Source organism: Lepidochelys olivacea (assembly GCF_965140295.1).
Source record: "Lepidochelys olivacea isolate rLepOli2 genome assembly, chromosome: 6".
In the NCBI taxonomy this organism is placed as follows: Eukaryota; Metazoa; Chordata; order Testudines; family Cheloniidae; genus Lepidochelys; species Lepidochelys olivacea.
In genome coordinates this window covers 127,310,407-127,332,793 of record NC_140416.1, presented here as the reverse complement: position 1 = coordinate 127,332,793, position 22,387 = coordinate 127,310,407, and the positions used below count along the sequence as shown (strand labels likewise).

General features: G+C 49.3%; 1 protein-coding gene and 1 long non-coding RNA gene across 4 annotated transcripts in view; one reads left to right on the top strand and one right to left on the bottom strand.

Annotated features, from left to right (window-relative positions):
• The first annotated feature begins 2,526 nt into the window (after window positions 1-2,526).
• PRPF39 (pre-mRNA processing factor 39) overlaps window positions 2,527-22,387 on the top strand; it is a 39,802-nt gene continuing 19,941 nt past the window's right edge. Inside the window, exons 1-5 of one of the 3 annotated variants that reach the window (XM_084630825.1) lie at window positions 2,527-2,641; window positions 9,854-10,211; window positions 11,451-11,576; window positions 12,225-12,343; window positions 12,857-13,024. In XM_084630825.1, the coding sequence (XP_084486951.1) occupies window positions 9,888-10,211; window positions 11,451-11,576; window positions 12,225-12,343; window positions 12,857-13,024 (737 nt within the window). In that variant the 5' untranslated portion in view covers window positions 2,527-2,641; window positions 9,854-9,887. Of the gene's footprint in view, window positions 2,685-4,052; window positions 4,144-9,853; window positions 10,212-11,450; window positions 11,577-12,224; window positions 12,344-12,856; window positions 13,025-22,387 lie in introns of those variants that run through there. The other 2 variants (XM_084630824.1, XM_084630826.1) reach the window with 2 other exon arrangements.
• On the bottom strand, window positions 10,221-22,323 carry LOC311522012. The gene is made up of 3 exons (XR_014712022.1): window positions 20,745-22,323; window positions 13,755-13,828; window positions 10,221-10,675 (listed from the first exon to the last, which is right to left on the bottom strand). It is a non-coding gene; the product is annotated as an uncharacterized lncRNA (long non-coding RNA).

Genomic DNA, 22,387 nt, shown 5'->3' with positions numbered 1-22,387 from the left:
GGGGTGCGGGGCCCAAGGCCTGGGGGGGGGGGCTGGGCGGGAGCGGGCGGGGGCTGAGGGGTGCGGGGCCGGGGGCTGGCGGGAGCGGGGCCCAAGGCCAGGGGGGGCTGGCGGGAGCGGGCGGGGGGCTGAGGGGAGCGGGGCCCAAGGCCTGGGGGGGGGGCCGGGCGGGGGCTGAGGGGTGCGGGGCCGGGGGCTGGCGGGAGCGGGGCCCAAGGCCAGGGGGGTGGGCCGGGGGCTGGCGGGAACGGGGCCCAAGGCCATGGAGGTGCGCCCGGGTGGGAGCGGGCGGGGGGCTGAGGGGAGCGGGGCCCAAGGCCGTGGGGGGGCCCGGGCGGGGGGCTGAGGGGTGCAGGGCCGGGGGCTGGCGGGAGCGGGGCCCAAGGCCATGGGGGGGGGCGGGGAGGGAGCGGGCGGGGGGCTGAGGGGTGCGGGGCTGGGGGCTGGCGGGAGCGGGGCCCAAGGCCAGGGGGGGCTGGCGGGAGCGGGCGGGGGGCTGAGGGGAGCGGGGCCCAAGGCCTAGGGGGGGGGCTGGGCGGGAGCGGGCGGGGGCTGAGGGGTGCGGGGCCGGGGGCTGGCGGGAGCGGGGCCCAAGGCCAGGGGGGGCTGGCGGGAGCGGGCGGGGGGCTGAGGGGAGCGGGGCCCAAGGCCTGGGGGGGGGGGCGGGCGGGAGCGGGCGGGGGCTGAGGGGTGCGGGGCCGGGGGCTGGCGGGAGCGGGGCCCAAGGCCAGGGGGGGCTGGCGGGAGCGGGCGGGGGGCTGAGGGGAGCGGGGCCCAAGGCCTGGGGGGGGGCCGGGCGGGAGCGGGCGGGGGGCTGAGGGGAGCGGGGCCCAAGGCCTGGGGGGGGGGCCGGGCGGGAGCGGGCGGGGGCTGAGGGGTGCGGGGCCGGGGGCTGGCGGGAGCGGGGCCTAAGGCCAGGGGGGGCTGGCGGGAGCGGGCGGGGGCTGAGGGGTGCGGGGCCGGGGGCTGGCGGGAGCGGGGCCCAAGGCCGTGGGGGGGGCCCGGGCGGGAGCGGGCAGGGGCTGAGGGGTGCGGGGCCGGGGGCTGGCGGGAGCGGGGCCCAAGGCCGTGGGGGGGGCCCGGGCGGGAGCGGGCAGGGGCTGAGGGGTGCGGGGCCGGGGGCTGGCGGGAGCGGGGCCCAAGGCCAGGGGGGGCTGGCGGGGGCTGAGGGGTGCGGGGCCGGGGGCTGGCGGGAGCGGGGCCCAAGGCCAGGGGGGGGGCCCGGGCGGGAGCGGGCGGGGGCTGAGGGGTGCGGGGCCGGGGGCTGGCGGGAGCGGGGCCCAAGGCCGTGGGGGGGGCCCGGGCGGGAGCGGGCGGGGGCTGAGGGGTGCGGGGCCGGGGGCTGGCGGGAGCGGGGCCCAAGGCCATGGGGGGGGCGGGGAGGGAGCGGGCGGGGGGCTGAGGGGTGCGGGGCCGGGGGCTGGCGGGAGCGGGGCCCAAGGCCAGGGGGCCCAGGCGGGAGCGGGCGGGGGGCTGAGGGGAGCGGGGCCCAAGGCCTGGGGGGGGCTGAGGGGAGCGGGGCCGGGGGCTGGCGGGAGCGGGGCCCAAGGCCATGGGGGGGGGGGCGGGGAGGGAGCGGGGGGCTATGGGGAGTGGGGCCCAAGGCCATGGGGGGGAGCAGGGCCACAGGCAGAGGGGAGCGGGGCCCAGGGGCGGGAGCGGGTGGGGGGCTGAGGGGAGCGGGGCCCAAGGCCATGGGGGTGGGCCGGGGGCTGGCGGGAACGGGGCCCAAGGCCATGGAGGTGCGCCCGGGTGGGAGCGGGCGGGGGGCTGAGGGGAGCGGGGCCCAAGGCCGTGGGGGGGGCCCGGGCGGGGGGCTGAGGGGTGCGGGGCCGGGGGCTGGCGGGAGCGGGGCCCAAGGCCGTGGGGGGGGCCCGGGCGGGAGCGGGCGGGGGGCTGAGGGGTGCGGGGCCGGGGGCTGGCGGGAGCGGGGCCCAAGGCCAGGAGGGGCTGGCGGGAGCGGGCGGGGGGCTGAGGGGAGCGGGGCCCAAGGCCTGGGGGGGGGCTGGGCGGGAGCGGGGGGGGGCTGAGGGGTGCGGGGCCGGGGGCTGGCGGGAGCGGGGCCCAAGGCCAGGGGGGGCTGGCGGGAGCGGGCGGGGGCTGAGGGGTGCGGGGCCGGGGGCTGGCGGGAGCGGGGCCCAAGGCCATGGGGGGGGGCGGGGAGGGAGCGGGCGGGGGGCTGAGGGGAGCGGGGCCGGGCTGGCGGGAGCGGGGCTCAAGGCCGTGGGGGGGGCCGGGGCGGGGGCTGGCGGGAGCAGGGCCTTGGGGGGGGTAGCGGGGGGGGCCGCCCTGGCGTCAGGCGACACGTCGGCCCCCGCCGGCTCGGCACGTGGCGCACCACCGCCGCTGAGCCCGGCCAGCGGGAGGGGTGGAGCCAATACCCAAGCCCCGCGCTGGCGTGGCGCATGCGCACAGCAAAGGTCGAGGGCGCTGGCGCGTGCCTTCTATGGGAAAGGCGACGGGCACCCGCTGTCTGTGGCCTTCGGCGCATGCGTAGCGATTCTCCGTCGCCTTTCGGGGTGGTGGCGCCTGCGCAGGCACGTTTCGGAAGGGCTGGCACGCATGCGTAGTGCGCGCTCCCGCAGGGTCTGGCAGAGGCGGTGCGGCCGCAGGAGGCCTATGGCACAGAACCTCGCGCCGGGTCAGTGCCGGGCTGGGGCGCGCGGGAGCAGCTCCGCAGCGCGGTGTGAGCCTCGGCCGGGGCGCGCGTGGGCAGCGGGGCGGGCAGCGGGGCGCGCGCCTGGGGGACGCGGGGGGACTGCGGGGAGGCGCCTGGAGTACGGTGGGGGCAGCGGGAGGGGGCGTCTGTGGAACCGGGGGGGCGTAGCGGGGGGCAGGGCGCCTGGGGAATGGGGGGGAATTGAGGAGGAGTGGGGGGAGGTCCTGCGAAACGGGGGGGGCGTAGTGGGGGGCGGGGCGCCTGGGGAATGGGGGGGGGATTGAGGAGTAACGGGGGGGGCGGGGCGCCTGGGGAATGGGGGGACTTTGTGGGGGGCGCCTGCGGAATGGGGGGGGTGTAGCGGGGGACGGGGCGCCTGGGTAATGGGGGGAGATTGAGGAGGACCAGGGGGAGGTCCTGCGAAACGGGGGGGCGTAGCGGGGGGCGGGGCGCCTGGAGAATGGGGGGGAATTGAGGGCTGGGGGGTTTCTGTGGAACTGGGGGGGCGCCTGGGGAATGGGTCGCATCGGAAGGGGGACTTTGTGGGGGGGGGCGCCTGCTGAATGGGGGGGAATTGAGGAGGACCGAGGCGTCTGTGGAACTGGGGGGAGGCCCTGCTGAATCAGGGAGGAGTAGTGGGGGCAGGGCGCCTGGGCAATGGGGGGCAGTGGAGGGGGGACTTTGTGGGGGGCGCCTGGGCAATGGGGGGCAGTGGAGGGGGGACTTTGTGGGGGGCGCCTGGGCAATGGGGGGCAGTGGAGGGGGGACTTTGTGGGGGGCGCCTGGGCAATGGGGGGCAGTGGAGGGGGGACTTTGGGGGAACGGCGGGAGGGCGGCAAAATTTACTGACTGTGCCGCATCAGACAATCTTCCCAAGTTGGAGAGCTGGGATGGGCCTGCCAGGACTCAGGGCTTCTGTCCCCTGGAGGCATCTGTCGGGGCCCTGCTCCTGCTGAAGCCCAAGGCTGGCAGGTGGGCCCCACAGGCGGAAGCCTCAAGATCCCCTTCCCCACCACTCTGGTGCAAGGCAGAGATCCGGAGCTCCCGTGCTCTCCACTCTGCTCCCCGCGGCCCCCTCCCCGCCCCCAAAAGCTGCAGAATGGGGAGGCGGGGGGCTCTGCCAGCCACACTTAAACTGTAAAAGAGCTACGTGTGGCTCAGGAGCTGCAGTTTGGTCACCCCTGTTATATACCATACTCGTGTAACCGCTTACAAACATTTAAGGTGTTTTGGTTTTTTTGAGTTTGCTAAGATTGTGTATTCAAGCTCCAACTGGTAACGTCTGTTTCCCTTCAACAATATAGTCTGTACTGTACTGACAGTTCACAGTGTTACTTTTTCATTATGTGTTGGAAAGGAGTGGTCAAACATTCAACTTCCCCTTGAAATTCCACTTTGATTTTCAGTGACGTTTTTTAACTTATCACAGTACTGAATGGATATCTTCAAGAGGCCTAAGAAATATTATGAATATTCTGCATACGGTAAATAACTTTGTGTGTGTTTTGAGGTTGAATTAATCCCAGAGAAACGTTTAATAAGTGATATTGTGTAGGACCTACAGTGTGTTTTAGTCCACTCTAGATCAGCATGTGCAGTAATTTTTCACTTCATCAACAAATTCTATTTGTGTAGCTTTTTGACGTTCTTAATAATATTGGTAAACAAATTTTCTCCTTAAACAGAGGGAAAATGTTACTGTATGGAAGAAGAAATAATTAGTATAGAGATTGTATTTGCATTCTTGCAGGGTGGAGATTCTTTAAAAAATACATGAATGAGATCAGTTTTAAAGCTGCTTAAAATTATTGAATTTTGCAAGTGGGTTTTATTTCTCTTAAAATGGCATTTTTAGTTCCAAAGTCAACAGCTTCTCAATAGTAACTGGTACCACATGGCGACAGAAGCATGGAGACCATGTGTGAGGAAAAGGCACATCTCTGGAACTCCCCCCTCCCCCCCCCCCCCCAAAAAAAAAATCTGCTTCCAGAACGCATGTATTCTAGGATTTTGGTGTTCTAATGCAGCAGCACTGATTATGTTGAATGTTTTAAAGGAAAACTACAGTGTAATAGTCTAATTGCTGTGTAATTTCAAGGAGTAAGTTTTAGTCTAAAATATGTTGGACACTAGATATTAATTACTCAAAACCAGATTCTGATGAGTTGTTTGAGCTGTTCTGGTGATGATGTAGCCATATATCAGCTCAAATGGTGCACAGTAGTGAATCTCATCACCAAATCCAAGAGGAGAATCCTTATGCCCTATATATTTATTGGCTTCCTCTCCCTCCCTGTGAGCTCCACATCCTCCACAGAGGATGATCTGTCACTACCAAAACTTGAGCTCCTACTCTGCTCCTAAGCCACTGCTCTGCCCCAGCACTTGTCTACTCTTGTTTTGCAAGTTAAAAATAAAATGGCTAGTAGATTTTAAGCACTTATAAAAGAATATGATGGCTTAGTTCACTACTTCTATTTTTTAAAACAAGTTAATATTGCAGTTGAAATTGTGAAATCACTCGAGTATGCTATATATTGGCAAAATGGAAACTTAGTAATCAGTCTCTTAATAGATTGACCATCTTCTACCAAAGTCTTTTATACTGTAATAGATATGGTATAGTATGCTGTGCAGTGTAGTAATGGAATTTTACAAAACTATTTATATCGTACAAATGCTGCATTTTTTCTCAAAGGTTTTTTACATTATAATATGTGCCCTTTTTGATGCCAGGGACCTTTATGATTGAGAATTTTACAAATATGTGTATTTCAAGCTATTTGGAAAATGTTACTGAAGTAATGCTTTCCTAGACCATTATGTGAATAAAGTGGTAATCCTGAGTACCCTTACTAATAACCCCTAACCAGCAAGCTGGTTTGCAACACTGTAGAAAGAGAGGGAGTGACCACTACAGTTAAGCATGCTTACGTTGCAGCCTTTACCCCTTGTTTTTCCAAGATTAGGCAAAAATGGTGTAAGAGTGAAAAATACTTTTCCAATTTAAAAATAAAACAAAGCCAAAAACAAAAAAACCCACATGTGAACATTGTGGATATTCTATTGCTTGAAATACCCTGAAAGCAAGTTGAAAGTGAAACTTAGCATGGAGTTATCATCCTTACTTGGAAATGCCTTCATTCTGGAGAGAATTGATTGAGTTATGAACCTTTGACAATCACATGCAATACACCTTTTGGGGTGCAGTTTGCTCAAAGACTCTTTTCTCAGAAACTTAGGGCTGACTGAGAGTTTACATTAACCCAGTGCTTTTCCCTTGCACTCTTGTCCAGCAGTCTGTCTGGGCCTTTGCTTGATGCTTCTGGTATCAAGGTCTTTTCCAGCAGGACACAAAAGCCTGGCTATAATTCATTCAGCCAGCCTGTCTGTAATTTGCAGTTCTCCAGTATGGTCAATGGCAAGGGCAGATAGGGCTTGACCTCTGTAACCACCTGGGTGTGATTACTGTGACCTCAATTTAAAATACAGGCCTTTTGAAAGGGGCATGGAGGGTAAGGGCTGAAATGTTTTTCTGGAGTATTATGAAAAAAAGCTGTCCGCTCCATGCTCTTAACTGTCTCTACTACAAGACTGTATGGTAGTCCCTCCCAGAGATAATTTCACTCCTTTTAAAATTTACTGACATGCTAATGCTTGTAGACAAAATACACAAGGTGAAGGATACATGCAGTCTTTTACAGACAAGAGAAACAAGGGGCTTTAAAATGAAAAATACAGTTATCTTATACTAAGAGTCATAAGTATTGTGGCTGGGTATCAGGCCCAGTCAGTAATGCAGTGATCTATATGTGGCAGACTTTTGCTTATACTGTATTCACCATAGACAGAATCATTGTAAATATCGTCAGGTTTAGACATACTCATTTGACAGTTCCACTGAACACCGTTCAGAGGATCCAAAAAGCAGCCCTTTTCTGGTATGCCGTGTATCAACCATGTCAGCCTTTTCACACTACTCCGCAGTCGGATTTGTGTTGGTGCTTTCTGGAAAATTTGGGCAGCTGTCTCACACAGTCTCAGCTGCTGGTGCCAGAGACACAGGACTCTGTTTTCTTCACTGGTGCAGTTTGCTTTCTGTCTAGGCTTTTTCTGTTGTACTTCTCAACATGGTATCTGAGCATTTACTTATTGAATTGAATACACAGTTTTTTGTTTCTCCCTCCCAAGTCACAGGAATTCTAGGTTCAAGAAGTGGGTTTTAGATTTCATTTTGAATGTGCTGAGGGTGGCTGGAATATTCTCCCACAGAAAGGGACCTGAGAGGTGGTAGGACTTGCCAGCCCAGTTGTATGTATGTTGACAGTCCTATCTGGAACTTGGTTACATCTGCAGTTGGTACTCCCTTGCTGATAAATCAGCTGGAAACGTATAGCTGCAGTTTTAGGAACAACGTGTTAATTTTTGTTACAGCCTGGCTACAAACTCAAGGTCGGTCTACACTACAGATTTATGTCAGTATAACTGTCGCTCAGGGGTATGGAAATCCGCACCCCTGAGTGATGCAGATATATTAAGAACGCCTGGTGCAGACAGCTTTATGTTGACAGGAGGGCTTCTCCTGTTGACATAGCTACTGACTCTTGGGGAGGTGGAGTATCTATGCCAACGGGAGAGACTCTCCCGTTGGCATAGGTAGCATCTTCACTAAGTGCTGTATGTGTAGATAAGCCCACAGTTAAAATTTGTAGACTGATTTTCCCCCTCCACCCCCAATACTTTAGACCTAGGAAGTCTAGGAGCATCACCTCCTGATTGCAGGTTTTGGAGTCATGTTTGTTACCATCAAGCTGGTAGAAAATCTACAGCTGCTTTGAAGGATTGGGCATGGATTGTGCATGTGAAGGAAGGAAAGGTCCCTCAGGCTGAAAAGATAGGTATAGAAAACCGAGCCTGGACAATATCCGGAGTTCCTACCTTAGACGAGAGCCATATTAGTTAGTTTCTTGCCATATTAGTTAGTTTCTTGTTGAGGATGAGGTAGCATAGGAGAGAATGCATCTGTTTTAATTGAAAAGAGGAATACTCCTTGAGTGGGGTATGTTTCCAGTGGGGTCCTGCGGGGATCAGATCTTGACCCCCTGGCTGTTTAACATTTTTATCAGTGACCTGAAAGAAAACATAAAACCATCACTAAAAGGTCTCAGAAGACACAAAAAGTGGGGGAGTGGTATATAATGAAGTTCTGGTGCCCATGGTTCAACAAAGATGTTGATAAATTGGAGAGGGTTCAGAGAAGAGCCATGATGATAATGGAAGGTTTAGAAAAGATGCCTTTTAGTGATAGACTCAAGGAGCTCAATCTGTTTAGCTTAACAGAGAGAAGGTTAAAGGATGGCTTGATTAATCTGTAAGTATGTACATGGGAAACCCATTTAATAATGGGTTTTTCATTCTAGCAGAGAAAGGTATAACAATCTAATGCCTGATGTTGAAGCTAGACAAAGGCATAAATTCTTAATGGTGAGAGTAATTAAGAAACAATTTACCAAGAGTTGATGTGGATTCTTCATCACTGTGAATTTTTAAATCAAGATTGGCTGTTTTTCTAAAAGATCAGCTCTAGGAATTATTTTGGGGCAGTTCTCTGGTCTGTGTTATACGGGAGGTCAGACTAGGTGATTGCAATGGTCCCTCCCGGCCTTGGAATCTATGAAACTCTAGTGATAAAGTCCATTATTACTAGGGAGCTGATTGGGTTCTTCTGACTTTGGACTGATCTCCCGTTGGGTTCAGAGAAAGATAAATGCGGGATCCTTGAGATCTAGACCTCTCTTGTAAGGGGCTTGGATGCAGCAGAGACAGAGCAGCAAGCAAAGATGCAGCATGCTGCTTAGTTGTGCCAGGCAAGTGTCTGGTGTGGGCTGGTTTGGGCCGCTTCACTTGGCGGGAATATCAAGGACGCAGAGTGGGAGGACAGATGAATCTCTCCTGGAGGACTAGGGAGAAGCTTCTGTCTTGTGAATTTTGCCTGGAAGAAAGTCTGTGTGGCAGGGTCTGGACCGAATCTTTTTTGCGACCCTATGTTGTTTGATCCTGTCTAGCCAGCTTCAGGCCTGACGGAATGTGTTGCTGATGGTGGTAATTTTTTTCTTGGGGAAATCATAGTTTGAGCTAATTCATCTAGAAGTTACAGTTGATGATATACTTTGGGGTGTAAATGGAATATAGTATTCTGTATTAACTAGCAGTAGTAAATTGACTTAAACAGATATTTTATACAGGGTAAAATACCTCAACCTCTTACAAGGAAATTGCAGTGGTTGGTTCTAATACCTGGATCACTACATGGGATATTTACAAAAGATGTTGCAGCTGACTCTCCCCAAAAGTCTAGAAATACCCATCACTGTCAGTGTTTCTGTAAATATGAATGGTGCTAGTGAGTGTGGAAAGTCTAAGTTTGTGACCAAGCAGATGAATGTGTGAGGCATTTAGGAGGCTTTCTCAGATGGTTGAAAGTAAACTGTTCAAGTATAACTAGAGAGACAAGGTGAGTAAGGTAATATCTTTTATTGGACTAACTTCTGTTGGTGAGAAAGACGTCTTTCGAGCTTACACAGAGCTCTTCTTCAGCTTAGCTCTGTGTGAGCTTGAAAACTTCTTTCTCGCCAACAGAAGTTTGTCCAGTAAAAGATAGGTGAGGTAATATCTTGTCTCTAATATTCTGGGACCAACATAGTTACCACACTTCATTCAAGTATAATTCTTTATCTAACTTGGATTAATTCATGGCCAGTCATGTTGCACAGCTAGAGATTGTTCCATTGTTGGTTAAAATCCTTTTTGTTTCTGAAGGCTGCAGGCTTCTGTGAACTTTCTTCTTTGGTTTTACATAGCAGTACAGAAGAGTCAGATTAAATCAGTTAATTTAAAAAATACTGGATGCACCTGAGAACACAGTTGCCAGCTCTTTTACTTGCAGTGAGATACTGAGCATTCCTTTTCATTTCATCAGAGGCAACATAGCAGTTTATTGGTTATTTAATAATGTTTTACTGCTAAAAGAGGATATGTTCTTACAAGCAAATGGAACTGATTATAAATCTTCTTCCTGTAGTTCAGTTGAATTACATGGAATGTTTTGCTACACCAAGTAGGACAATTTAAAAATTGACAGCTAAATTGTACTGGCATCTGGAAGATGGTAACCTTTAATCTGTATTTCCACAGGATATCATTCAACAGAACAACATTAACAGCAGCTATGCAGAACTCAGATCATACAGAGGATGACTGTAACCTAAGTAATGACAACACAGTCAACAGCACTGACGCAGCAGGAGAGCAGCTTACGGACTTCAGTACAGAGATTATGAGTGTCACAGAGATGGAACAGTCTCCCGATAGCTCTCCTGATGTAAATGAGGAGACCACACAAGAGAGTGGAATACCAAATATTCACAGTTTACACACGACTGATGTTGAGGCTCATTTCCCTCCTGAATATGAGAAGTTCTGGAAAGTGGTAGAGGAGAATCCCCAGGATTTCACAGGCTGGGTATATCTGCTGCAGTACGTAGAGCAGGAGGTTAGTACATCTTTTTCCCCAAAATGCATAGAAGGATGAATTAAGGCATTGTCTTCTGATTGCAGTCTTGAATTTAAAGTTGTATTTCGGTCCCTAGCAAATATTGTTTCAAGACAGTGGTTTTGGATTTCTACTGTGCTACTGGGCCGTGTTCTTTCTTAAGGGTATAAGCTCTGACTTCAGTTCTCAAATCTCTGTGCTTTATGCATGTTGAATTCTAGCCCCTTAAAAAAGGAGACATAAGAAAGGCCATTTTGGGTCAGACCAGTGGTCCATCTAGCACAGTATCCTGTCTCTTGACAGTGGGTAAGGCCAGATGCTTCAGATGGAATGAACAGAACAGGACAGTTATTGAGTGATCCAGCCCTGACTTCTTCAGTCATGGGTTAGGGACAATCAGAGCATGGGAACACTGCAGCTCTGGCCAATTTTCATGGCCAGTTGTGATTGTACCATGTCCTCAACTAGTTGAGAGGAAAGAATAAAGATGATTAAGTCTTGAGAGCACTAATATTGTGAAACTTTCTAATTAGATTTTTAAAATAGCGTTGTTATGTCTTGTAAAATCCTTTTAAAGAGCAGCTCCACCTAGCTACAAAGACATACTCATTTTACTTGCATTACAATCAAGCTAGTAGATGAATATTGCTTGTGCAGCACTTAGCACTCAGATAATGATTTACACCCACCTTCTAAGTGTTACTGCTGATGCAGGTTGTAATGCAGACATCAGATACTAACAGATAATGGCTTTTTCTCAGTCTGTTTATAAAAGTTCAAATGCTAGCCTAGTTTTGTGTGAAACTTTTTGTTTCCATGGCTTGATGAGTTATATAGATGTCGTTGTCTATAGAATCACTGAAAACCTGGAGCCCTTCTGACAGCTAGTTGAGGTCTGGAACATCTGTCTAAAGAATCAAGTGCAGTGGCTGAGGTGAAAAGAAGCAGGTTCTGACTGAAGATGCTAGCAGAGTAGTGTGGGAATACTTAAGCTGTGCCTGCTTGCATCTTTGTAGACCTGTAACTTAAGTTAGCTTAGGTCTTAGTGTTGTAATTATTTGTGCTCATGTATATTCAAAGTTATTTATAAAACTACTGAAAAGCACGTGCTATTACGACATGGCTTTCTATGTTTGAATTGGAATGGTGCCCTCCATGTAAGTTTCAAATAACTAGAGAAGAGCATGAATTCTTTCTCTTAAGAATTTAAGTTATAGTTTTGTTTTATATTTCTTACAGAACCACTTGCTGGCTGCCAGGAAAGCATTTGACAGATTTTTCACACATTATCCATATTGCTATGGATATTGGAAAAAGTATGCAGACCTTGAAAAGCGACATGACAACATTAAACAGTCTGATGAGGTACGTTGGTAGCTGGATATAGCTATCACCATTTGGTCCTGTAAGCCAAATGATGACTAAACCACTGCAAGTCATTTTGGCTGCCAGTACCTACCATATATGGTCAGATTTATAGGGATTTTGTTTGCATTTGTCACTTTTTTTGTGGCATTTGTAGCTAATATTTTCTCTCTTTGTTGGCAGGTGCGTTAAACCTCTACAGTTTGTCAAGCTTTGCAGTGCAAGCCTCTGTATTACACTGCAGCTTAACAAGTAGGGCAGGGCTTTTCTGTCACTTACATTTATTTCTCATTTTCAAAACAATATAGTTGGTTTGCTGGTCACAATTGCTACATCTTATTGCATTTTTGGTCAGACGCTGTCAATGATGCTCTAATGGGTCTGTGCCCTATGGTCTGTACCCCAAAGCCTGCCCACACAACCTGGTCAGAATGCAGGGACCGCTGCGCTTTGAAGATCAAGACTCTGCACGTGGAGATCAGAACATTGCCATGTTCTATCCAACCTCCACCCAAATGGTAATGGTAGATTATTTAAACAAAATTCCAGTAATTAGTATTTCTAAGGTTCACCGGATAACACAGTGTTGCCTCTCTCTTAGGACGCTATTAAATATTTGAAGTACAGTTTATGATGTTCTCTTCATAGGTGTATCGGAGAGGGCTACAGGCAATACCTCTTAGTGTTGATCTTTGGATACATTATATAAACTTCTTAAAAGAGACCCTGGATCCTGTTGACCCTGAAACTAATAATACTGTAAGAGGGTAAGTTGGTTGTGTTTATATTAAAAAAAAAAAAGGGAAGAAACACATGAACACAGTTGTAAATGATATGTAGCTACAAGAAAAGGTAAAAATCTTTAGACATTCAAGCAAAGCTGAAATAGCATCTAGCTGCATCGATGTCTCCATTTTTGTCTGATAAAATAGTTCCATTCACTCCTCAGAGCCTTGTGACTAAGCTCTTAGAGAGAAACTCCTCGTGGGTTTTTAGTGGTTTGATTTCTTGTTTATGGCTTAGTTTTATGTTGCCCTTATTCCTTTTATTGTGAAAATATTAGGAAAAATCACTGTAGAGCTGCTTATTAAAAAGGTCTTATATTTATCATATATCTAGAGAACATATTTGGTAACATGCATTGTTTGAATCCCCGAAAGAATACAGTAAAAGCTAAATAGAACATTCAGAGGCTCTTACAAAAAAATCCACCTAATTCTTCTTGCTACTTGAATAGTTGAGGTACTACATTCAGAAATGGCTGTTAAACATTTTTTCAGAGCCTATGAACATGCGGTCTTAGCTGCAGGGACAGATTTCCGCTCTGACAGACTATGGGAAATGTATATAAATTGGGAAAATGAACAGGGCAACCTACGAGAAGTTACAGCTATATATGATCGTATCTTGGGGATTCCAACACAGCTCTATAGCCATCACTTCCAGAGGTAAGGACAACTTAAAGCCTTGGTTAACTTCCTACTATTAACTCTGCTAAATAGGCATAAATATAAATAAATGTTTAATATTTTTGTAAAACTCAAAATTGTTCAATCCAAACAGGAACTTAGGAAGTTATTACACTTAAGCTAGTAATAAAAATGATTGACTCTCCAAAAAAAACAAACCCTCCTTCTGGGTAAACTTCACTACTTAATTATAAGCAAATACATTTGTGTAGTGTCTTACTCTACCATCTATGTTTTAATAACCTACATTGTAGTTCTTACATTGATACTATGAGTGCACTGTTTCACATGCTAGCATTTCTTTAAATAAATAAAACTAGGGCTAATAGAAAACTGGAGACTGAAAACGTTTTCACCTTCATTAAGAATGGGCAGAGACTTCTCTTTAGGGGGCCATGGAAGTGATCTCTGGAGCAGCAAGACCTCAAACTGATGCAAAATGTACAACACAATAATATGTAATAAATGACAGAATGTATTTAAATCAGCATTGCCTGGAGCTGCAAACCAACTGAGAGTTGTTTTGCAGACTGAGATCTTTTTATTCTTTTGAGCACTGAAGCAAAGTTTAGGAACTGGTCTCCAGAGAAAAACCAAAAATGTCAAAATTCACAAATTGGCCTATGACCAACTTTTCTGTAAAAAGGAAAGTGTGGGAATTGTTAGCAGGAAGAAAAATGTGGTGAACTTAGAAAAGGATGCATCTTACCAGAAAGTTTTGTTGTTCAGCTTCTAATTCCATATCCTGCTGCAATACTCAGATGAACTGTTTTGTACCATAAACTAATTAAAGAAAAATACTTTATTCAGTTTTAATTAAACATTAAAAACCAGAAACCCTAGTTAAGAGGTACAGCAGTCTTCCTAATAGTTTATAAAGAAGTTTTTTATTAGGAATTCCCAAGCAAGTGGTCATTCTCTGAGAATTAACATCCCATGCCATCCTATTCACTGAGCAGGTAGCCTTTTCCCACCACAGTTTGCAAAGGTATTCAGTTACAAGCCACTCCTTAATGTTTGCCCTTCATGGTACTTGAACCTTTTGAAACAGGAAGCTGCTTTGCACACTTGGTAGATATTACCTATGTATTATGTACACTGTGAGAAGTCGCATCTCCAGCAGAGGTCTAGGTTCTTAAACCATCCGCTTGTGCTAATAATCAGTTCTTCTTCGAGTGGTGTCCCTGTGGGTGCTCTGCTTTTAGATGTTGTTGCACCCCTGTGCTCATAGCCAGAGATGTACGGTAGCAGTGCCCCGGTTGGGCCGCACATGCACAGTCCCCGTCTCGCGCTTCTTCAGGCGGTTAGCTGGTGCTGTACAACCAACTCCCCCGCTTCCTTCCTCCACCCCCAGTTCCTTCTCTGCTGCCGTTGGCTCAAGTCGGAGCACTCAGCAGCGCCTCACAGCTAGAAATAATTCTTTTTCCTGTCCCTTTCGTAGTAGTTCTTAGTTAGAATACAGTAGACTTTTTTCCCCTTCTTACCTTATCCCCGTCCTTTAAAAATAAATAAATAAAAATTTTTCCTCATAGGACCATAAATTTTCAGTCTGCCTTATCACAGCAGCACTATACTTTTATATCTCTCCGCATCACTGAGAGAATAAGCTCCCTCAGGGGCATGCCTGGCTCCCCAAGTTTTAAACGCTGCACTACCTGCCAGCTTTCAATACCCCTCTCAGACAGACACTCTCAATGCATCTGCTGTCTTGGTGAGGGACATGTACCATGAAAGTGCTTGTACTGTCTAAACTTGAAAGCTCGCATGAGAGAGGCAAGGGATTTACAGCTAAAGCTTCTCCTTATGGAGAAATCTCTTCGCCCGGCGTCTGAGCCTGAGGTACGAACACCTCCTGGCCAGAAATCGCTGACTGGCACCTTGGACAAAGGCCCTTCTTTCAGGGGAAAAGATCCTGAACAACCTGTCAAGAGGGCAGCAAAGAAACTGGGCACCCTGTCCCCGATTCCAGAGTAGGCCAAGAAAAGGCACTCCAATAGCGGCCAGATGCTCTCAGTACCGACCGCACTGGCCATCTCAACAGCTGACGGACCACGTCCCAACGGTACTAAGAAACCCAGAGCTCCAAAGCAGTCGAGCTCTGCCACAGGCGTTAAGGGGAAAGTGAAACCCCGTGCCACGGCACCAACAACAGCAAGCAAGCCATCAGCACCAAGCATTCCTGCACTAATGCTGCCACCTACTGCTGGTACTAGGCGCACCAACCACACAGCTGCGCCGATAAGCTCACTCCAGCACACGGTACTGAGCTCCACCATCCCACTGGTACTGAGACCAGACACGTGTCAGCAGTTCCTGTGCCACACAGAATTATCTCTCTCATCGGTACCACAGTCTCCTCAGCACCAACGGTACCACGGTATATGCGGTACTAAGCCAACTCAGCTCTCCACAGTTTTCAATGCAATCCTCTAGTGAGGAGGACGATGGAGAGGAGGATATTGGACACTCGCCACAGCTTTCCTCTCCCCTGGCTACTCCTGCCGCACAGTTCCCACCAAGCATAGGCTTTCCTGTAAATTTTACAAACCAACCCTGGTTGGGCCAACCATGGATGCCCACCATGCCCTTCCAACTGCAGTGGCCATTTTGCTGGCTCCATACTCACAGCAGCAACAACAGGGAGTACCCAACACTCTGCCCTTAACCACCCTTATTGCCATCAAAGGCACCTTCTGCTGTCTCCAAACACGGGGCCCAAGAACAGGAGTAATTCTCGGACCCAGACAAACCAGCTGACATAACAATTTTCATCTTCCTCCCCAGATGACATAATTATGCCCCACCACAGCAGACGATTGCAAGCAGTTCCAGGATCTCTACAAGCAAGTGGCCACTTCCCTAGATATCTCCCTGGAAGAGGTCCAGGAATCTCGCCACAAGCTAGTGGACGTACTTCACACATCCACTTCATCCAGAGTCGCCCTTTCCATTAATGATGTGATTATGGACCCTGTGAAGTTGTTCAGGCAACCCTAGCATTGATTCTACCTATCTGTAAAAGGTCTGATAAGAAGTATTACATGCCAGCCAAGGACACTGAATTCCTTTTCTCACATCCAGCGCCCGAATTCATTCGTTGTTGACGTGGTGAATGAATGGGGTAAACTACAATACTATAGAAATACCCCGTATGATAAAGACTGGAAACGGCTCGACCTATTTGGCCGCAAAGCATACTCTGCTGCGACATTACAGGAGTCCAGGAGAGCTGGCTGTATTTCAAGGAATCCCTGTTGAGGTTACAGGGACAAACCATCCCGATGAGTCGAAAGAATAGTAAATATGGCAGGCGACCAGCTTGGCTTAATAGTGAAATCCTAGCGGATCTTAAACATAAAGAAGCTTACAAGAAGTGTAAGGTTGGACATATGACCAGGGAAGAGTATAAAAATATTGCTCGGGCATGTAGGAATGATATCAGGAGGGCCAAATCGCACCTGGAGCTGCAGCTAGCAAGAGATGTCAAGAGTAACAAGAAGGGTTTCTTCAGGTATGTTGGCAACAAGAAGAAAGCCAAGGAAAGTGTGGGCCCCTTACTGAATGAGGGAGGAAACCTAGTGACAGAGGATGTGGAAAAAGCTAATGTACTCAATGATTTTTTTTTGCCTCTGTTTTCACTAACAAGGTCAGCTCCCAGACTGCTGCGCGGGGCATCACAAAATGGGGAAGAGATGGCCGGCCCTCTGTGGAGATAGAGGTGATTAGGGACTATTTAGAAAAGCTGGACGTGCACAAGTCCATGGGGCCGGACGAGTTGCATCCGAGAGTGCTGAAGAAATTGGCGGCTGTGATTGCAGAGCCATTGGCCATTATCTTTGAAAACTCGTGGCGAACCGGGGAAGTCCTGGATGACTGGAAAAAGGCTAATGTAGTGCCAATCTTTAAAAAAGGGAAGGAGGAGGATCCTGGGAACTACAGGCCAGTCAGCCTCACCTCAGTCCCTGGAAAAATCATGGAGGAGGTCCTCAAAGAATCAATCCTGATGCACTTGCATGAGAGGAAAGTGATCAGGAACAGCCAGCATGGATTCACCAAGGGAAGGTCATGCCTGACTAATCTAATCGCCTTTTATGATGAGATTACTGGTTCTGTGGATGAAGGGAAAGCAGTGGATGTATTGTTTCTTGACTTTAGCAAAGCTTTTGACACGGTCTCCCACAGTATTCTTGTCAGCAAGTTAAGGAAGTATGGGCTGGATGAATGCATTATAAGGTGGGTAGAAAGCTGGCTAGATTGTCGGGCTCAACGGGTAGTGATCAATGGCTCCATGTCTAGTTGGCAGCTGGTATCAAGTGGAGTGCCCCAAGGGTCGGTCCTGGGGCCGGTTTTGTTCAATATCTTCATAAATGATCTGGAGGATGGTGTGGATTGCACACTCAGCAAATTTGCGGATGATACTAAACTGGGAGGAGTGGTAGATACGCTGGAGGGGAGGGATAGGATACAGAGGGACCTAGATAAATTGGAGGATTGGGCCAAAAGAAATCTGATGAGGTTCAATAAGGACAAGTGCAGGGTCCTGCACTTAGGACGGAAGAACCCAATGCACAGCTACAGACTAGGGACCGAATGGCTAGGCAGCAGTTCTGCGGAAAAGGACCTAGGGGTGACAGTGGATGAGAAGCTGGATATGAGTCAGCAGTGTGCCCTTGTTGCCAAGAAGGCCAATGGCATTTTGGGATGTATAAGTAGGGGCATAGCGAGCAGATCGAGGGACGTGATCGTTCCCCTCTATTCGACATTGGTGAGGCCTCATCTGGAGTACTGTGTCCAGTTTTGGGCCCCACACTACAAGAAGGATGTGAATAAATTGGAGAGAGTCCAGCGAAGGGCAACAAAAATGATTAGGGGTCTAGAACACATGACTTATGAGGAGAGGCTGAGGGAGCTGGGGTTGTTTAGCCTGCAGAAGAGAAGAATGAGGGGGGATTTGATAGCTGCTTTCAACTACCTGAAAGGGGGTTCCAAAGAGGATGGCTCTAGACTGTTCTCAATGGTAGCAGATGACAGAACGAGGAGTAATGGTCTCAAGTTGCAGTGGGGGAGGTTTAGATTGGATATTAGGAAAAACTTTTTCACCAAGAGGGTGGTGAAACACTGGAATGCGTTACCTAGGGACGTGGTAGAATCTCCTTCCTTAGAGGTGTTTAAGGTCAGGCTTGACAAAGCCCTGGCTGGGATGATTTAACTGGGAATTGGTCCTGCTTCGAGCAGGGGGTTGGACTAGATGACCTTCAGGGGTCCCTTCCAACCCTGATATTCTATGATTACAATTGAGAATTGCCAACTATGAAGCCCTACTGGCAAAATATGATCACAATAATTATGAAAGTCTCTCGGAATTTATAAACTTTATTCCAGATGACAAAAAGGATCAATACAAAGCACTCGTCATAGAGGGCCAACTTATCACCAGAACATTACTCCAAGCTGCCCTTGATTCCACTGATTCTGAAGCAAGATCCATAGCAACAGCAGTCGTTATGAGGAGAGCCTCCTGGCTTCATCTATCCGGTTTCCCAAAGCCGATGTAGTCCACCGTAGAAGACTTGCCTTCGAAGGTGCCATACTCTTTGTGGACAGAATGGACATTGCATACCCTGAAAGACTCAAGGGCCACCTTGCAGTGTCTTGTTCCCAGGTGTGTGGATGCCCAGAGATGGCAGACCACTTACCAAACTCCTCAACAGTTCCAACCCCCTCAGTATACTTAGTGGAATAGGTATTATGACCAACAGGGGTGGAAACAGAAAGCTTTGAGGAGAAGACAATCCGCTTCCTCTATTACTAACTCTCAGCCATCAACTGCTAGACAACAGATTTGAAGCCTTGGTCGAGGGCTCGAGAATCCCATCTTTCTCAATGCTGGCACCATCTGTCAATGGCAAAATTTTTGGAGATCGCCTACTTCTCCATTCTGCCCCATCTGGTAGTCCCTCAGCACGATAGATGGGTATTAGAAATCATCAAAACTGGTTACTCCATCCTCCTTACCTGCAAACCCCCTACCCATCCCTGTTCAGGGACCCCTCTCACGAACATCTACTGCGGGAAGAGGTGAACCATCTCATATCCCTGGGAGCAGTAGAACCCGTACCGACAGAGTACGATTAGATTAGTCAGGCATGACCTTCCCTTGGTGAATCCATGCTGGCTGTTCCTTGATACCGGCTGCCAACTAGACTTCCCACTACTTTCTCTCACAGAATAAAACAGGAGGTTGGACACCTATGTAGATTTACGGCAACTAAACAAGCTTGTAAAAACACAGAGATTCAAAATGGTCACACTAGGCACCATAATCCCAGCATTAGAGAGGGTGGACTTGTTCTCAGCCTTCGATCTACAGGACGCATATTTTCATATATCGATCCATCCCTCACATCGGAAATTCCTGCAGTTCACAATAGCACAGGATCACTTTCAGTACTAAGTTCTACCATTCGGCCTTCCCACTGCACTGCGAGTATTTTCCAAAGTACTCGCTGTAGTAGCGGCCTACATACGCAGACAGGGAATAATGATATTCCCATACTTGGACGATTGCCTGCTGAAAGCACCAGTACTGCAGCCAGCCATATGTTCCACCCAACGTACAATACATCTCTTTATCTCCTTAGGACTTCAAATAAACTTACAAAAGTCCACCCTAACACCTGTCCAGTGCCTGGAATTCATTGGAGTGGACCTCGATTCCCTCAGAGCAACTGCCTCTCCCAACAAAACACTTTCTGACTCTTAACTGCCTTAAACTTAACAGTGCAGAACAGCTTGCAGGTGTTTGCCAGAACTTGCCTGCAACTCCTAGGCCACATGGCTGCCATGACCTTCGTCGTCCAACATGCAAGGCTACACGTGCGGTGCCTTCAAGCCTGGTTACGGACAAATTATGCTCTCCGCAGGCACAGCATAAACAAACTCCTCACTATGCCGAATGCAGTCAAGGATTCCCTGCTATGGTGGACCAATCCGGCCAGTGTCTGCAGGGTGTGCAGTTTCTGCAGAATCTGCCAGTGCTCACCATCACCACAGATGCATCCTTCCTGGGCTGGGGGACACATCTCGAAGCACATTCTATACAGGCCCACTGGTCTCCAGCAGAGTCCCAGCTTCATATCAACCTGCTGGAACTCCCAAGCGGTTCAAAATGCCTGTTCTCATTTCCTACCACTAATCCAAAACAAAACGGTAGAGATCCTCGCGAACAATGTAGCCACCATGTTTTACATAAACAGACGAGGAGTGCAGTCACACTCCCTAATGTACAGAAGCCATGCATCTTTGGCATGGTGCATCAAAAACAATGTCCATGTTATAGCTTTGTACCTTCCTGGCTTCCAGAATAACACAGTAGATACCTTGAGCAGGAAGTTTTATTAAGACCACGAATGGGAGCTGAACACACGGGTCATCAAAGATATTTTCCGGATGTGGAGGTTCCCAAAGATAGACCTCTTTGCAACTGCACACAACTCCAAATGCCCCCAGTTCTACTCCAGAACAGGACTCCGTCGACACTCTCTGGGTGACGTCTTCCTCATCAAGTGGAATGCCCCCCTCCTGTATGCCTTTCCCTCCCACCCCCCTCCTAGCCCGTGTACTCCGCAAGATAAAGCAAGATGGATCCAGAGTGATCCTCATAGCTCCCACATGGACATGACAAACTTGGTACCCTTACCTTCTCCACATGTCGGTCTGTCCCCCACGCATGCTCCTGCTTCTGCCTCGACTTCTGTTGCAGGATGTAGAGAGCATCGTCCATCCATATCCTCAAAGTCTGGTTACTACATGGTTCTCAGGATCTGAAATGACATGTTCCACAGAAGTTCAAAACGTATTATTAAACAGCTGTAGGGCAACTACCCGACACACCTACAGACATAAGTGGAAACTATTCGAATCATGGTACCAACGCAAACAGATGGCACCTGTGTCAGCCTCCTTACCTCTTATTTTAGACTACCTACTGGAACTTAACTGGGACTTTCCATGAGTTCCACCCTTGTACACCTGTTGGCCATCATGACATTTCATCATAAAGTCAACAGATTCTCTATTTTCATGCATCCCATCACTAAACCCCTCTTAAATGGTCTCTCCAACTCCCATCTGGAAGTGAGAAAACCCACCCCACCATGGGACCTCAACCTAGTCCTCCATGCCTTCACTGAGCCCCCTTTCGAGCCTTTAGCTACAAGCTCCTTACTACACCTGTCTGTGAAGGTTGCATTTCTAGTGGTCATTACGTCGGCCAGGCAGATTGGAAAACTAGCTGCTTTCATGAGGGATCCACCCTATATGATCTTTTTTTAAAGATAAAGTATCTTCAGACCCCATCCTAAGCTTTTGCCTAAGGTGGCTTCATCGTTTCACCTTAACCAGCCTATATACTTACCTACATTTTTTCCAAAACCACTTACAGACAGTAGACAATCCAGAGTACGCTACTTGGACGTCTGCAGGGCTCTCGCCTTTTATGTTGATAGAATAAAATCTTTTCGCAAATCTCCAAAATTATTCATTTCTATCACCGAATGCTGTAAAGAGCACGCCATTTCCAACGACGCCTATTCAAATGGATATCAGACTGCATCAAACTCTTTATCTCCAGTATAAATAACAACCCCCTACTGGGATCCGTATGCGTTCTACGAGGAGTCTTTCAACCTCCGTAGCATTTCTCAACAACATCCCAATTGCGGAAATCTTAGGATCACAACCTGGATCTCCCCGCACGCTTTTACACAACGCTATGCGTTGCAACAACACGCATCTTCTGATGCCCTCTTTGGTCACACATTGTTTTCATCTGCTACGACTTCAACTCCGAAGCCCCCTCCTTCCACCGGAGGGCACTGCTCTGAAGTCACCTAAAGTGAAGCACCCACAGGGACACCACTCGAAGAAGAAGAGGAAGTTACTCACCTTGTGCGGTAACAGGTTTTGAGATGTGTGTCCCTGTGGGTGCTCCACTGCCCACCCTCCTCCCCTCTGCTTTGGAGTTCTGTCATATACAGACTCTGCAGTAGAGAAGGAACGGGGGCATATGGGGGTTGGTCGCACAGCGCCAGTTAACCACCTGAAGCAGCGTGAGACGGGGACTGTGCTTGTACACCCCAACAGGGGCACTTCTACCACAAATCTCTGGCTATGAGTGCAGGGGCGCAACGACACCTAAAGTGGAGCACCGACAGGGGGACACATCTTGAACCTCTGTTACTGCACAAGGTGAGTAACTTCCTCGTATTTGCCATATAATTTAGAATAAGTGAGTATTTTTTAAAATATAACATGTAAAAATTGTGTATTTGTTAGGTGAAC